Source organism: Lycium barbarum, chromosome 4 (assembly GCF_019175385.1).
Source record: "Lycium barbarum isolate Lr01 chromosome 4, ASM1917538v2, whole genome shotgun sequence".
In the NCBI taxonomy this organism is placed as follows: Eukaryota; Viridiplantae; Streptophyta; class Magnoliopsida; order Solanales; family Solanaceae; genus Lycium; species Lycium barbarum.
Genome location: NC_083340.1, coordinates 75,170,021 through 75,186,373, shown reverse-complemented (window position 1 = coordinate 75,186,373; position 16,353 = coordinate 75,170,021). Strand labels below are relative to the sequence as shown.

Genomic DNA, 16,353 nt, shown 5'->3' with positions numbered 1-16,353 from the left:
GCCAATGCATGGTCCTTACCCTCTCTATCTAGTGCAAATGGAGCTTGGGGAGCCTAATACTGTGTCCCCTGTCCACCCTGTCTGAGTCTGGGGCAATACCTCTTAATATGCCCTATCTCACCACACTCGTAACATGCACGGTCCAATGTAGGTCGCTGAACAGAAGTTGATGAAGCCGTATAACCTCCATGCTAACCTAAAGACTGATAATTGGCCCCTGATGGGCCCCCAGTGGACACCTGCATCGCGAACTGAACCGGACTCCCTGAATATACTTGCGAACTCTGACCCCTCGAGAAGGAGTTATTGAAATTTCCACCCCTTCGGGCCTTCTTCTCTATCTGCTTTGCATGACTCTCCTGTTTAATACCCTCAACAACACGGACATGCTCCACTACCTCCAGGAATGAAGCCCCAGTGGCTACAAGCTAAAAAGCTGATAGTTGAAGTCCAGTGTTCAATCCCTTTACGAAACGCCTGATCCTCTCCCCCTCAGTAGGTAGCAACTGAAGAGCATAGCGGGATAAGGAATGGAAACGGGACTCATAAACAACAACAAACGAGTTTCCCCAATCAATATTAGCAAACTCATCCTTCCTTCGGTCCCTCAGAGTACGCGGGACATACTTATCTAAGAACACTGAATAGAACTGAACCCAAGTCAATGGAGGAGACCCAGCTGGCCTGCACTCCACATATGCCCTCCACCATAACTTGGCATCACCCAAGAACTGGAAGGTTACAAACTCTACACCGTACTTGTCCACAGCCCCTATCTTATGGAGCCTCTCATGACAGTCTATGATGAACTCGTACGCACCCTCTGACTCAGTACCATAGAATACAGGAGTCTTCATTTTAGTGAACCTCTAAAACAGATCATGCTCCTCACCAGTCATTACCGGCCCTGCAATTGGCCTCGAAAAGGCCTCAAAACCCAAAACTTCCTCCAAGCATAGTGCTACTGCTGCGGGATGTTGAACCCCTGGAGCCTGTGCTCTATCGGACCTAGGGCTGCTATACCTGCGCCCCCACCTGCTGGGACGGCTAGTATAGCCCCGGCCTGTGCTAACCCATACAACCAATTCAGCACTTGTGCCATCGCATCTGGTTTGCCAGGAGCAGCTGCAGCCCCTGGCGGAACAGGCACTGCCGCTGGTTGAGCTGGTGCGGCTGCATCTCCCGCGGCCTCATTAGGAACCACTGGAGGCACGGGATCAACTACTGGGACTCCGCCCCCAGCTAGGGCTGCCCTTCTACCAGCTCCTCTGCCTCCACCTCTGCCTCTTGCTGCTGCCGCGCGTGTTCTCGCTATCTGCGAGAGAATGAAGGATAGTTAGATACCAATTTAAATCATCCATATACCAATTAGAATCAAGTAGCACAAAAGAAAGAAGAAAAAAAAATACCTAGTGTCTGGTAGCCTTTAGAAGATAAGTGCAGACGTCTCCGTACCGATCCGCAAGACTCTACTAGACATGTCCTTGTATGACGAGATCGATGAATCTAAAGCTCTGATACCAACTATAGCACGACCCAACCCGCCATGACTAGCACCCACACTAACTCCTAGTGGGCGAACCAACACATAAGTCACCTATCCATTCGTTATAAACTCAGAATAAACCTATTTTAATCAAATTTCCACACCCATTCAATTGGTTTTAGCCAATTATAGGAATATTGATTTTAAATTACCTAATGTTAGGGATTATATAAGATTTTTTTCTATGATAATGGGGTTATATAAAAGGAATTTGAGTCAAAAATACCCCCTTCCCCTCCTCTCTCTCCGTCATTAAAGTTTTCAAATATACTCCTATCTTAATAGAAATCTCCAAAATAACCCGACTTTATTTTTAAACCCGCTCTATTTAAACCTGACCTAACTACATAAAAAATTCATATGCGACCAACTTATTTTCGAGTCCTACATCTAGAGCCACTAGGCACAGGAGCGAGTAACTCATATGTGTTTTTTATTTAATTGAGTCGAATTTAAATGGAGCGAGTTTAAAAATAAAATTGAGTTATTTTGAAGATTTCAGTTAAAACAGATATATTTAAAAACTTTAATGAGAGGAGGGATATTTTTGACCCAAATTTATAATAAAGGATATTTTTAAAACTTTTGTCAAAGTAGAGAGGTATTTTTGATCCTTTTCCCCGTAAAAAATGCCCCATCTAAAAATAGGTTTCTTGTTTCCCGCTCGGATACATCTAAAACGGTTTCTTTAGTTCTATCAGTTATATCTCACCGTTTTTGTCTGTGTATCTCTCTCTCTCTCAACCGTACAATCGATCATAACAAGGGAGGATGGCAGTAAGCACTTGGCCAAAGAACTTTTCCAATGGCCCTTCATCTACTATAGTTTTCCAATGGCCCTTCATCTACTATCTTCCCTTTTTTTTTTTTTATTATAAATCCTTAAATTTTTTTAAATGATTTTCAAAGAATTTCTATTTTGGCACTATCGACAAGTGATTCTCCAAAATAGATGAAATTGAAGTTCTTGGTTTCAAGGACGAAGTGATTAAAAATGCTAGATATACTTTGTTTTGAATGAAAGGTAGATGAAGAGCAATGGTAGATAGGCTTCCAAGCTCCGAACAAATTATGGATAGAAACCTCTCAGAAATTAAGCTATCCTATTTCTACAAAAAACACAAGCAATACCAATAAGCTCAATAAAAATAAGTACAATAGCTGGTAGAGGCAGAAAGGGTACACCATAAGGCAGCAGAAACTAAAAACACAAATCAGTGAAAGCACATTACATCGTTCTCATTATTGCATCCTATCACAAAGGATTCTCAGATGCTCTGTAACTGAGAAAATGAAATCCGGATGGTTGAGCCACCAAGAGATGTAGCATTTTTGCATACGAGTGCCTCGGTTGCCTGCTCCTCCTTTTCAAAAAGAACAAGAGCCTGCTGTTTGCCATTCATCTCAAAAAGCTTACTATTGATGATGGGACCATGCTCCTCCAAATGTTCCACAATCTCTGCCTCCGTTACATCCTGAGGCAGGGAGGATAGGTGGATCATCTTGGTAGGGGAGCAACAGTACCTGTAGTTTTTAGCAGCATTACGGTTAAATCGGTTGAGATTTGAATTTGAGTAGTCATGTGTGTCCGGTCCTGTAGTAATATTGGCGTGCTTTGAGAAGTTGACTTCCAGGCGCTTTTCAAATAACGTGGCACCCTATATCCAAATCCAGAGGGGGAAATTGATAGAAGCTTCAGTATAATGCATAATCGTATAGACTTAATAAAAGGAAGCAAAAGATAAGGGCTAATCTGAAGTGAGGCAATCAGAACAGTCGACCATAGACATAATTCAGATTGAAGGAAAAGTAGTAGCAAAGAAGCTAATGGATGCTCCGAAAGGTATCTAGGTAGCTGATACCAAGTGGAACAAATCAAAATAACCTTCAACTCAAAACATAACAGATCCGGAAAAGGAGAATATCAACCAGACCTTCAAAAAGTGAACAGCCAACTCCGCCTGGAATCCATCACCCATCTGAACCAGAGCATGATCTGGTTTATTGCGCAGAATCTTAATTCTGACAATATTTCCATAAAGGGAGCACAGATTAAAAAGCTTGTCCTCATTTATTCTCTGTGATTAGGAAAAGAAAATCAGAAGACACTGTCAAGGTAGAATGAATTACTAATAAATTATAAAAAGGAGAAACAATCTTATGTTACTCATACTAGGATAAAGATCAGAAGCTTACATCTGCATCTAAATTAGAGACAAGAATAGTACATCTGTCATTTGTCCCGCTAATTCCAGGTGGCAAACCACCAGCAAAAGCAGCTGCAATTGCTTCAGCATTTCCCATCTACTTAAACAATGTGAAAACAAACTTAGAAGTACTTCTTACTACTACAATTCATGTGTAAATGAGAGGGGTTTTCTTTCGAGGGAGGTGGGGGTGGGGGAAATGTAGCAACACGGGTTATAAAATATATATTGAGGAATAGATAAAGTACGAATAGGATGGGAATCATTACGGAACCACGACTTAAAGATAAAGCAGAGATGTAAAACATAGTTGGGTACAATCATCTCATTACTACTTCAACCATAAGAATCAAGGTGGAATGTGGAGGTTCAAAGCTCAAGAAGTTAAGAAGGCTAGCAAAGCTCGAGGAAAAGCCCTAATGGCTTGTACCAAAAGCTAGGACGCCAGGAGGGGAGAAAGAAATGTATATATTAGCAGGCCTAAGAAAGAAGAGGAGCAAGAACTTAAAAAAGATGAAGTGTCTTAAAGAGATAATGAGATCAAGGAGATATCAAGAGGCAGTTTTGATCAGTCCTTCAACTTGAATCACGAAGAGAACTTTAAATATCTACAAGATCTATGCTTGGTAGAAACTTTAGCTATACTGTAGAATTAGGTCAACAGAAGTAAAGGATGCCAAGAAAAGTATTGAGGATTAGATAAGTTTGCGGACCAGATGGTATATGCCAGTAGAAAATGTAGAGAATCGTTAGTGCAAGGGAACTAAATATCTAAGTATTAGATTGTGATGTATTGAAGTGGAGCAACATGTTAGTCAGGATTCATCAAGCCAAACCCAACTAGTTTTTAGTTGAGGCATCATTGTGGAATATGTTTAAACACAAGAGAGAGAGAGAGATTGGGGGTAAAAGAGTGTCATTAGAAGCAGCAAATACAGCTCCGTCATCATTAATCATCTTTCACGTACTATCACATATAGTGCATAATGATGATAATAATATCGATAAATAATTCATAACAAATACTGATAATTTCTATTATCAGCACAGAGGTGAACAATTAATGGAAGGATCAAAGATGCTTCGACGTCACACTCAGCTACCCAGATCTGACAGCTCACGGGTAAATAAGCGCCAGATGTTTAATTTTTAAATACTTTAAAGATGATGAGATAGATGCACACCTGAGAAAATCCACCTGGAAAACCAAAAAGAAAAGATACAGTAAGCAAACTAGAATAATATTTGGCACTGACTACAATAAGATAAGCGTTAAGCACCTGCATGAGCTCCAGAACCTTGGAAGGAGTACATGTCTCCATATCCTTGCTGTCACACAATGAAAAATATTGAAGTCAAACCCATGTAGAAAACAAACAGTTTCCTAGTAAAAATAGGACAAGATAAACTACTTGAGAAGATTTGCCCTTCTGTTCTGATGGTAGATTTGGGTTAGTGAAGTCCCTAGACAAATGAAAAAGCCCAACGTTAATGTTGTCCCAACTAGCTGAGGATAAAAGCTTCTTTCACGAGCATGAGGGGGGAAGAGAAAACAATGAAACTGAATGAAAGTACCTTGAACGTTCATTATTGTAGTTCACTTGCAATTCATCTAGGCTGAATCACAAATAAATTTATGGTTAAGACATCCATCACAGTAAATGAGAAAAAGTCGGAAACATTTGCATACAGAGATCAAGTACTATAAATTTTAGATCGAGCTGAAACCTACTTAGAGAACTGTATGTCAAGCTGACAGCAGCCATCATATATATTACGCCCCTACAAGAAAATTGTATGCACTAAAGCTTACTTTATCTCAAATAATAAAACAGCCTGAAAAAATACGTATAAATCAAGTGATCTTATATATCGCAAACACACCTGAAGTGAGTTCCTTGCAGAAACAGCACTTTGTTGTACTTGATACTGGATTAAAGCTTGAAAACCTACGTTGTTCATAGAAATATCAGAAGAAACGAGAGATTACGCAAAGATATGGCCAGAATGCAAGCATAATATTGAAAGCTCAAATACCCTCCATGAAACAACAGATAAATAAGAATGAAAAACAAATGATTTTACATCCATAATTGGAGTCCTATGATACAATAAAGAAATCCTCATTCCTCTCTTGATCCTTCCATAAATTCCAGAGTCTTAAATCCAAAACAAGAATCAAATCATGAACACTGAGAACATAGAGAGAGAGAAACTTGAAGGTGCTGACCAGCCGACTTCTGAAATGTGACGATCTTCTCTACAAATCCATGTGGAGAAAACACTTGATGCAGCACATCCACAGTCATAGGGTATAGCATGTGATGTATTGTGACTAAGAGAATTCGATTAGGCTGAGAGTCCAGAGAGAGCCAAACAGCAGAGCATCATAGAGAGAGAAGAGAAGAAATGAATAGAGAGAAATAGATGACAGAAAGGAGAAAAGAAGAACACAAAAGAAATGCTTCATCTTGGTTCAGCACTAAAAGAAAGGCATAAAGACAGATCATGAAGCAAGAGATAATGACAAAAGAGCATGACAGTAAGCAAGAGAATACAGAAAGTTATAACTATGACTTTCAGATTGTTAGCCCAGTGCCTCATCCTGATCACCCATGTGTCATGTCTCCAAATTACTTCATACAAAGTGACGCATGCGCCTTACCGGAGAGTGTCGCATCAGGTGAAAACTGGAGGAAGCAAATAGATTATTTTTAGAACAGCAATGCTGGTTCTTCCTGCTTTTGGATAGTCAGTCAGATCAATATAATGACTGGAGAGGATACTGGGAAGTATGAAAACTGGTGGCTACGGAGGGCTCTCACATGCTTTAATTCTTACACAGTCATCTGATCCTTGCCTTATCCCTCTTCCAATTTACAGTTTGTCCTATGGATTCAGTAGCCTGCTTTCTCTTTGAAGTCATCAAGAGGTATAAACATTGCCTGTACAAGGACGCTTAGAGTATTTTTAAGGCCATATACTGAAGTTCTGCACTGAAAGGATCAGTTTTTGGCAACAACATAGTGCAGCACAAACCCCCTCCCCAAAGAAAAAAACTAAGATTTGGCACAATGCAAATAACAAGCCATTAGACTATTCTGCTTGCCTGGCTAGTCGGCAAAACTGGAGCACCTTCAACCCCATTGCATGATTTCTATTATTAGACATTTGCAAGAGAAGAATCACTCAAGTAGCTTAATGTAGTGAAATGTTTCAAGTCAAAGCTAATTAGTCTATCACATTAGTGTAATCATGTAATCTCAAAATTTCTCCATTGATTTCCATAACTTGCGCTAGAGCCTAGACATCACATTATTCTAGTGTTCTTTTTTATATAAGTAGTTGTGTCTGATACTTGAGATTTTGGCGTGTTTTCATTATAGTCAACACACACACAAAGATGGTCATTTCACATCCTAATGAACTTCATTATTATTTGTCAAGTAACAAAAAATAGCCTTGAAATACTCTTCAATACCATGGCTATAGAGTGAAAGCTTCTGATTAAATCTGCTGTAGAATGAATAAATCATAGAATCAACTCTCTTCTTATCAATAACAAAAAAAACACTCACTTGAACATGAAGCTGATAAATGCACGTCGGGATTAAAAAGAATAACAATGCAAATACAGTGAGCTGGCACTCAAGTCGTAGGGAGGACAGAGAAAATTGTCAGTAAATCACCCGGTCCAGTATAGGACCGAGTTTAATATCAGTGATCCACAAACCAACATACAAAAAGGAACATCACTGACCTCATCTCCACGGCCTTGTGTATTTTGATCCATAGTTGTCAGTTCTTGGTGAGATGAAAACTGAACGTAAACATTCCTCCCCCTATAGGACAAGAAAAGGAGTCACAAATCAAGGTCCTACAGAACATTCTGATAAGAATTGTGCAGCTTATAGCTTGGAAAACTGTTGATTGATATGGATTTCCTAGCATAATTATAGGAGTAATTGATATAGATTGATTATGTAATGATTGTGTAATATTCTCTTTGATTATGTAATATTCTCTTTCTTTATTTAGTTATAGGAATTATTGTATAAATACGCATTGTCATGGGATGTAAATTATTAAGAAATACAAAGAATACTTTCTCTTCTTCTTGAAATTCTACATGGTATCAGAGCCATTGCTACCCTTTAGAGGTGAGTTATCTCCCTCGCAGCACTAGGGTTCCTTTTTTTCTCAAAGAGGTCGAGTTTTCTCTCTCTTGGTGGCTGTCCGCAACACAAGCTCCTTCCGGTCAGTTTTTCAGATTTTTTTTTCTTCCGTTGGAGTTACTGGAACATTCCGAGTCAGCCCTACCAGTTTTTGATTTTTTCCGATCACCGGAAATTAAGGTTCCGGCGTGGCTGCCATTTTTTCCGGCGAGATCTACTGTTTTTAGAGATCTGCAGTTTTATTTTCCGGCAATATTTTGCACCTGCAGCCACTGTTTCAGATTTTTACGGCGTGTTTTCCGGCGACTTTTCAGGTTCAGATTTTTTTTTTCGACATTGTTTACCCACGGCATCTGTCTGTTAGATATTTCTCTAAATAATTTAGATCTATGACTATTCAAACTATGAGAGATACAAAGGGAGCAGATAATAGTACTCTTTCACAAATCAGTGCTGGTCAGTCTAATATTGCAGAAAATGTGGAGACGTTTAGAGACGCTACTTCTAGAGAGACTTTGTCTCCGGATGAAGTTCAACAACTTCGTCGTTTTTTGAACAAACTTGACTCTTCAAGTGTTGCTAGTTTCAATTATGTGCAGTCAAGTATTGCCTTTAGTGCTCAGCTTAATTCCTGGATTATTGATTCTGGTGCGAATAGACACATGACAGGCTCTTCTAAAGGCCTTCAAAATTACTCTCCTAGTCCCAAAGGGGATTATGTCCGAATAGCCAATGGCTCCCTAACCCCCGTCTCTGGAACAGGTTCACTCCTTTGTACCCCTGATATTACCTTATCATCCATTCTTCACGTTCCTGACTTTCCTGTTAATCTATTATCTGTTAGCGCTATCACAAAAGCACTAAACTGTAGTGTAAAATTCTTTCCTGATCATTGTGTTTTTAAGGACCTTCAAACAGGGAAGAAGATTGGCAGTGGTAGATTGTATGATGGCTTATATTTGATCAATGGAGCTCGAGATTCTGGCCAGGCTTATTTAGGAACAAATAAGGATGTCAACCAAGAAATAATGCAGTGGCATAAACGGTTGGGACACCCTTCCTTTTTTGCTTTAAAAAGGTTATATCCTAGTTTATTTTCCAGAACTGAGTTTGAATCTTTGTCTTGTGATACTTGTGAATATGCCAAGCACACAAAAAACTCTTATCCTCTGAGTGACAATAAAAGCACAATTCCTTTTTCGACCATTCATTCTGATGTATGGGGCCCTACTGAAACACCTTCTTTGTCTGGTAGTCGATGGTTTGTTACTTTTATTGATTGTTGCACTAGAATAACATGGGTATATCTGTTGAAAGCCAAAAGTGAAGTTTTCACATGTTTTCAGTCATTTCATAAGATGATCTGTACTCAATTTGAGGCTAAGATAAAGATCTTTCGAACTGACAATGGTACAGAATACATGAATAAAACTTTTGGAGCTTACTTGGAGTCTTTTGGGATAATCCACCAAACTAGTTGTCCTTATACTAGTGCACAAAATGGGGTTGCTGAAAGGAAAAATAGGCATTTGTTAGAAGTAGCAAGATCCCTTTTGTTTACCATGAATCTGCCAAAACCTTACTGGGGGGATGCCATTCTAGTAGCAGCCTACCTCATCAATAGAATGCCACTTAAAACTCTCAACTTTCAGAGTCCTTTGGAAGCTTTAAAGGGTAGAAATGACTATACTGTTCCTCCCAAGATATTTGGATGTGTTTGCTTTGTTCACACTTGATCGTAGAGCTCTTAAGTGTGTCTTTATTAGGTATTCTCCAACACAGAAAGGGTACAAATGTTATCACCCTCCTTCCCGAAGAACCTTCGTCAGCATGGATGTTACCTTTCGAGAATCTGAGCCCTATTTCAGTATTACACCATCACCTCTTCACGGGGAGAATTATAAGGAAGAAGATATGGTTTTTCCTAATTCCATTGTTGAAACAAGAGAAAATGAAATTGGAGAAAGAATTCAGGGGGAGGCTGTTGGTCGTTTGGATAGGCCTGATTTGATAACTTACTCAAGGAGGAATAGAGCAGAAAAAGCTATCATGCAATTTACCGAAGCCGAACATTCTTCATCTGGTGAGTCATCTATAGTTCCTAATGAGTTAGATTTGCCTATTGCTCACAGGAAAGGAGTCAGATCTTGCACCAAACACCCCTTATCTAACTTTGTCTCTTATAATTCTTTGTCTCCCTCCTATAGAGCTTTTGCCTTGTCTATTTCTTCTGTGTCTATTCCCCAGAATTGGATGGAAGCTTTTGCAGATTCCAAATGGAAGCAAGCTATGCTTGAAGAAATGAAGGCCTTGTCAAAGAATGAGACTTGGGAACTTGTCACACCACCTCCAGACAAAAAACTAGTTGGTTGTAAATGGGTCTTCACTGTGAAACATAAAGCTGATGGTTCGATTGAAAGATTCAAAGCGAGATTGGTGGCTAAGGGATTTACTCAGACCTATGGAGTGGATTATCAAGAGACATTTGCCCCTGTTGCAAAAATGAACACCATTAGAATTCTTTTGTCTTGTGCAGCTAATCTTGATTGGGACTTACAGCAGTTTGATGTGAAGAATGCATTTCTTTATGGAGACTTAGAAGAAGAAGTGTATATGGAGATTCCTCCTGGTTTTGGTAATAAACAAAGTCAAGGAAAGGTATGCAGACTGAAGAAAGCCTTGTATGGACTAAAGCAGTCTCCCAGAGCTTGGTTTGACAAATTCTGTCAAGCAATGATCTCTTTCGGTTACCAACAAAGCAATGCTGATCACACTCTTTTCATAAGACATCAAAAGGGTAAACTCACTCTTCTCATAGTTTATGTTGATGACATAGTAATGACAGGAGATGACAAGGAAGAAATGACCCGATTGAAGAAGTTGTTGGCTCAAGAATTTGAGATCAAGGATCTTGGAAAATTGCAATACTTCTTGGGTATCGAGGTTGCTAGATCAAATAGAGGAATCTTTATTTCCCAAAGAAAGTATATTCTGGACCTCTTGAAAGAAACTGGTATGACAGGTTGCAAGCCAGCAGAATCACCCATGGAAAGCAATCACAAACTACAAAGTGGAGTTGGAAAGTCAGTTGATAAGGAGAGATATCAGAGGTTGGTTGGAAGACTCATTTATCTCTCTCACACTAGACCAGATATAGCTTATTCAGTCAGCCTGGTGAGTCAGTTCATGCATGATCCTCGAGATCCTCATATGGAAGCTGTTTTTCGCATTTTGCAGTATCTGAAGTCCGCGCCAGGGAAAGGTCTACTTTTCTCCAGACATGGTCACCTCAAAATAGAAGCCTTTACAGATGCGGATTGGGCAGGATCTCTAGATGACCGAAGATCTACATCCGGTTACTGTACACTCGTAGGAGGAAACCTAGTCACTTGGAGAAGCAAGAAGCAAAGTGTTGTTGCTAGATCAAGTGCGGAAGCAGAATATAGAGCTATGGCTCAGGGTGTTTGTGAACTTTTATAGTTACGAAAGCTATTAGAGGAATTGAGATTGTCTGAAAAGGGAAAGATTTCCTTGTATTGTGACAACAAAGCTGCAATCAGCATAGCTCATAATCCAGTTCAGCATGACCGAACAAAGCATGTTGAAATTGATCGACACTTCATCAAAGAAAAAGTTACAGATGGTGTCTTGAGTTTGTTCCATGTGTCATCAGGAAAGCAGCTAGCTGATGTGTTTACCAAAGGCCTCACCAAACGGACTTTCCATACACTAGTTTGCAAGTTGGGCATGTGCGACATCTTTGCCCCAACTTGAGGGGGAGTGTTGATTGATATGGATTTCCTAACATAATTATAGGAGTAATTGATAAAGATTGATTATGTAATGATTGTGTAATATTCTCTTTGATTATGTAATATTCTCTTTCTTTATTTAGTTATAGGAATTATTGTATACATACCCATTGTCATGGGATGTAAATTATTAAGAAATACAAAGAATACTTTCTCTTCTTCTTGAAATTCTACAAAAACACAGATTATTCAAAAAGTTTCACATAGAGTTCTCCAAACGGAATACTAGTTTCTGTTTTACAAGGTACCTTATGCTGGGTTGAACATTTGAGTAGAATTGCATTGCCTTTACAGCTGAAGGGACATCTTGCATTTGCAAGAGGGCCTAAAAGCACAAGTTAGTAAAAAAGTTAAAAAAAAAAAAGAAAAAATTGACCAGTAATTTAATAAATCATGATGCCATTCAGTGTGCAAGTATGAAAGAAGCACCTGATTTTTTGCCCTAAGCATTACAAGTTTAGTAATGACGCCAAATGGTTGGAATAGTTGAAGCAAGTCATTCTGGAAAAGAACAAAAAATCAAACTACATATCACTTAGTTTTCATCAAAACCGTTGTTTTCGCGTATCAGGAGTTGGAGAAAGATCTACTTGATTCCAAATTAATGAGCTCAACGGAAGTAATTCTCTCCACTTTCAGATCCAATGTTTACTATTGCTAAAGCAAAAAGAGTACCGCTCTTTCAGAAGAGCTGAATAAACACTATCACTACAGAAGCCGAATTACTGCAAACTGATTCTTTTTCAGAACTCAGTCTTGGCCATAAACTAAGAGCTGAGGGGTTAAGAAACAGCAGTGACTTGATCTTCAAGAATGCACAAACTGACTTTCTTTCTGCATCCGTTTCAGTATGTCTTTCTCACCCACCCCCAAAAAAAAAACACCATTACACTATATACCCTGCTCTTTGATTAGAGAATGTCCGTTACTTGTCAAAAAACAAGAAACTAGAGAGAATGTACAGGGGTAAAGCACTTTCATTTATACTAATAATACATAAGGGTGTGGCCTAGTTGTCAATGAAGTGGGTTGAGCACCATGAGGTCTCAGGTTCAAATCCGGTGATTTCTTCCCATCTGTTCTAGCCTTGGTGGATAGAGTTACCTGGTACCTATTGCTTGTGGGAGGTGACAGGTATCCCGTGGAATTAGTCGAGGTGCGCGCAAGCTGGCCCGAATACCACACTTATCAAAAAAAAATACACATATGAACTTAAGCTAATCATGTAAAGAAAAAGATGTCAAAACACTCCAAATAGAAAAACAACTTGCTTATGAAAATTTGGAGCTCACAGATCACACATCAAAGTAGCTACCTATCAAACAAAAATAAGGGACACAAGTAATCATTATAAAAGATCCTACCACTCTACCTCTGAGATCTCATGCCCCACATTGCGAACATGAATGACCTTTGAAGGATCAGACATTTTTTTACCTGAATCACAACAAAACAATGAAACAAATTGAAATATATAAACTACTAAAAAGCATAAAGTAGAGAGTGCTGAGGAATGATTAAGCACATATAAGACAGAAATTCGCAACTGTGGAAAAAAGGCTTCAGGAAAAGAAAGAAAACAGAACTTGCAGCAAACAACCCAACTTTTGTATCTTATTTTGTAAGTAATGGTATGTCAAAGAGGCAGATATATGGACCCGTTTGTCCATGAGAATTATTCACTTTTTTCCGGAAAAACTTTTCACTTAATTTGAAAATCAAAGCTTGGCCATGTAAAACACCTAAAACCCTTTTTTCACTTTTTTCACTTTCAGTACATTCAAACAACCAAATATTATTTACAAAAATTATGACCAAACACAACTCCCAACTTAGTTCCAAATAAAGTGAAAAGTATTTGGTTTCTACGGCCAAACGCCTAACTATTCTTAAATTAAGTGTAGACATGACATGATAGCTCCATTTTTCTACTCCTTTAGACAAAGGAACATCGCTTTTCGAGCTTCTAAAATTCTCCAATATGATGGAAAGAACGTAATTACTTAAATCTTTCATTTGCTGCTAATTTATTTACCTATACTAACAGAACATAGTAGTTCTTTCTCAATCTTTTTTTCCCATTTAAAGAATCAAATGTGCACTAAAAATAGTAAAATAAAAACAAGATTCAGCTTCTATAGCTAAAAAAATTAAGGTTTTCCGCTAAAATAAGAAAAAAATAAGCTTATCCTAGTTAGCAAAATAAGAACAAGATTCAGCTTTTCAAGTCTTACTGGATACACGTTACGCCTTTTCAAGAAAACCCAACTATTTTGATCAGATTTTCCTACCCAGAGGGAAAAAAATAGCACATATCAAGAACTTCAAGATTGCACCTTTAAAAAAAAAAATTAAAAACCTTTCAAGAAAACTTCAAGATTGCGTTGACTAGCACATAATACAGAGTTTGAGAAGTCAGTGTAAGTGAATTAAGAGTATAATAAAAGTGGATAAACACATTACACATGAAACTGAGCTTTAGATCTAACCTTCAGATGGGGAGGAAGTGGGTGAGGGGCCGAGAGGGACTAGGGTTTGGTGTACGACATGTGGGATTTTTTTCATTTTATTTTTTCTCGAAGCCCTTTTGAAGTCAGATAACGATAGACAGAGATAATCATTAAAAACACACTTGAACATATGTTATTGCTAGTTTCACATTTCAATTATTTTGTCTTAACAGAACTATCATTATCTATCTATACATTAATTAAATTAAGGGCCCGTTTGGCCATAAATATAAAAAAAAAATCACTTTTTTTGAAATTTTTGAAGTTGGAGTTAGAGTTGGAGTTGTGTTTGGCCATAGTTTTTGAAATTGTAGTTTTTGGTGAAACGTAGTGTAAAAAAGTGAAAAAAGTTGAAATTTTTTTAAAAACAAGTTTTTCTTGTTTTTAGTATTCCGGAGTACAACTCCGGAAAAAAGTGAATAGTTTTTATGGCCAAACTCTAAAAGTAAAAGAAGTGAAAAAAAAAATCGGAAAAAAGTGAATAATTTTTATGGTCAAACGCACCTAATTGAGTAATCCTCTGTTTGGATGGTTGTTTCCCTGGGTTCACTAATGTACAATATGGTATAGTACAGTATGGTGTTATATTGTATTTTACTGTATTAATGAACACCATATTTGGATAGACTGCATCGTTTGTTGTGGTTTAATAACATTTGTATTGTTTGGTTTGATTGTATGATACTGTATAATAACTTGTAAGTTTACTAAAATACCCTTAGCCCTTAATTAGAAATTAGTTTATATATATTAATAAAATTCAGGTAAAGAATAAAATAGGAACTTTAAAAAATAAGTAGGTAGTGGGTGGGGGTGGTGGAGGGGTGGGTGGTTGTGGGATGAGGGTGGGGGTGGTGGAGGGGTGGGTGGTTGTAGGATAAGGGTGGGGGAAGTGGGTGGTAGGGTGGGGGTGAGTTGTTGTGGGGTGGGGTTGGGCGGTGGTGAGGGGTAGTGGGTGGCGGTTAGGGTGGGTGGCAGAGGAGTGAGGTAGTTAGGGATGGGAGTGGGTGGTAGGGCAGGGGTGGGGTGGCGTGGGGGTGAGTGGTAGGGTAGGGGTGGTGTGGGATGGATGGTGGAGGGTGGGGCAGGGATGGGGTGGGATGGATGGTGGAGGGTGGGGCAGCGGTGGGGTCAATGGTAGGGTGGGAGTGGGGTGGGGTATAATGGAGAAATGAAATATGTAACCACGAAAAAATCACCAAATCCGTGGTTTCAAAAATTAGGACTTTTCATGGTTATATAACTATGGAATGAACCACAGGTTTACAACACCATACCACATAATTTTAAGAACAATAGAAACAAACATGGTTTCATAGAAAATCATACATTAATGAACCACAGGAAACCACCATCCAAACAGGGGGTAAATATCCATAGTTCAAGTAAAAAAAGAAAATAGTAACTGATAGTTGGTCTAATCAACTTCGAGATAGGTGTAGTTTAATACATAGACATAGTGATAGTTCAGGAAAAAGGAGAGATTAGGGCTGGGCATAAATACCGAAAACTGAAAAACCGGACCGAACCGAATTAATTCATTTTTTCAGTGTTCGATTTTTCGGGTTTTCGGTTCGGTTTCGATTTTCAGAAATTTCGGAGTTCGGTTCAGTGTTCGGGGTTTAGTGTTCGATTTTTCGGATATTCGGTTTAAACCGAAATTTTATATATTAACCAAAAAATATTAAATAGTTCAAGTCCATGCCCATTAAATTTAAGCCCAAAAGAAAAAGAAACCCAAGCCCTCTTTCAGTCTTTTGTATCCCTAATTACCTAAGCCCTCTTTCACTCTTTTGTATGAATGTATCCCTAATTTTCAGACTTCAGAGAGTTCAAACTTCACACTTCACAGCGGCAATTTCATCTCTTCCGAGTTCCGACGGCGACTTCATCTCCTAATCCTCTCACTTCCGGTAACAAAGTAAGTATTTCTCTCTCTCACTTCTCCTAATCCTCAGTCCTCACTTCTGGCAGCGACTTCTCTCTCTCTCACTTCTTCTAACCGACTTCATCGAGTTCGACTTCATCTGTTCTTTCTTGTGTGTGCTGTTGTGTTTTGGTTTTTAAATAAAATAGTGTACTTATCCATTGGTGTATTTCTTA

At 38.6% G+C, this 16,353-nt stretch overlaps 1 protein-coding gene across 9 annotated transcripts; it reads right to left on the bottom strand.

Moving 5' to 3' along the window:
- Nucleotides 1-2,672: 2,672 nt before the first annotated feature.
- LOC132636090 (polypyrimidine tract-binding protein homolog 3-like) lies at nt 2,673-14,384 on the bottom strand. 9 transcript variants are annotated; one of them, XM_060352769.1, is made up of 16 exons: nt 14,230-14,384; nt 13,056-13,177; nt 12,845-12,924; nt 12,170-12,241; nt 11,989-12,065; nt 7,514-7,595; nt 5,984-6,107; nt 5,638-5,702; nt 5,486-5,535; nt 5,329-5,370; nt 5,166-5,217; nt 5,034-5,082; nt 4,938-4,951; nt 3,743-3,850; nt 3,481-3,624; nt 2,673-3,204 (listed from the first exon to the last, which is right to left on the bottom strand). In XM_060352769.1, exons 2-16 carry the CDS (start codon nt 13,087-13,089, stop codon nt 2,815-2,817), a joined length of 1,383 nt encoding a protein of 460 aa, XP_060208752.1. In that variant the 5' UTR covers nt 13,090-13,177; nt 14,230-14,384; the 3' UTR covers nt 2,673-2,814. The 9 variants fall into 9 exon arrangements, with proteins under 9 accessions (XP_060208752.1, XP_060208757.1, XP_060208749.1 ...); XM_060352774.1 differs by lacking the exon at nt 12,845-12,924 and having other exon boundaries at nt 13,105-13,177; XM_060352766.1 differs by lacking the exon at nt 12,845-12,924 and having other exon boundaries at nt 13,113-13,177.
- Nucleotides 14,385-16,353: the final 1,969 nt, after the last annotated feature.

Excerpts from the sequence above, each read along its gene's own strand:
- LOC132636090 (XM_060352766.1), bottom strand. The coding sequence starts at position 14,380 with ATGTTCAAGTGTGTTTTTAATGATTATCTCTGTCTATCGTTATCTGAC. Across the intron at positions 13,178-14,229 it reads CACTTCCTCCCCATCTGAAG|GTAAAAAAATGTCTGATCCT; the intron begins GTTAGATCTAAA and ends GTTGTGATTCAG. Across the intron at positions 7,596-11,988 it reads AATGTTCAACCCAGCATAAG|GGGGAGGAATGTTTACGTTC; the intron begins GTACCTTGTAAA and ends CTTGTCCTATAG.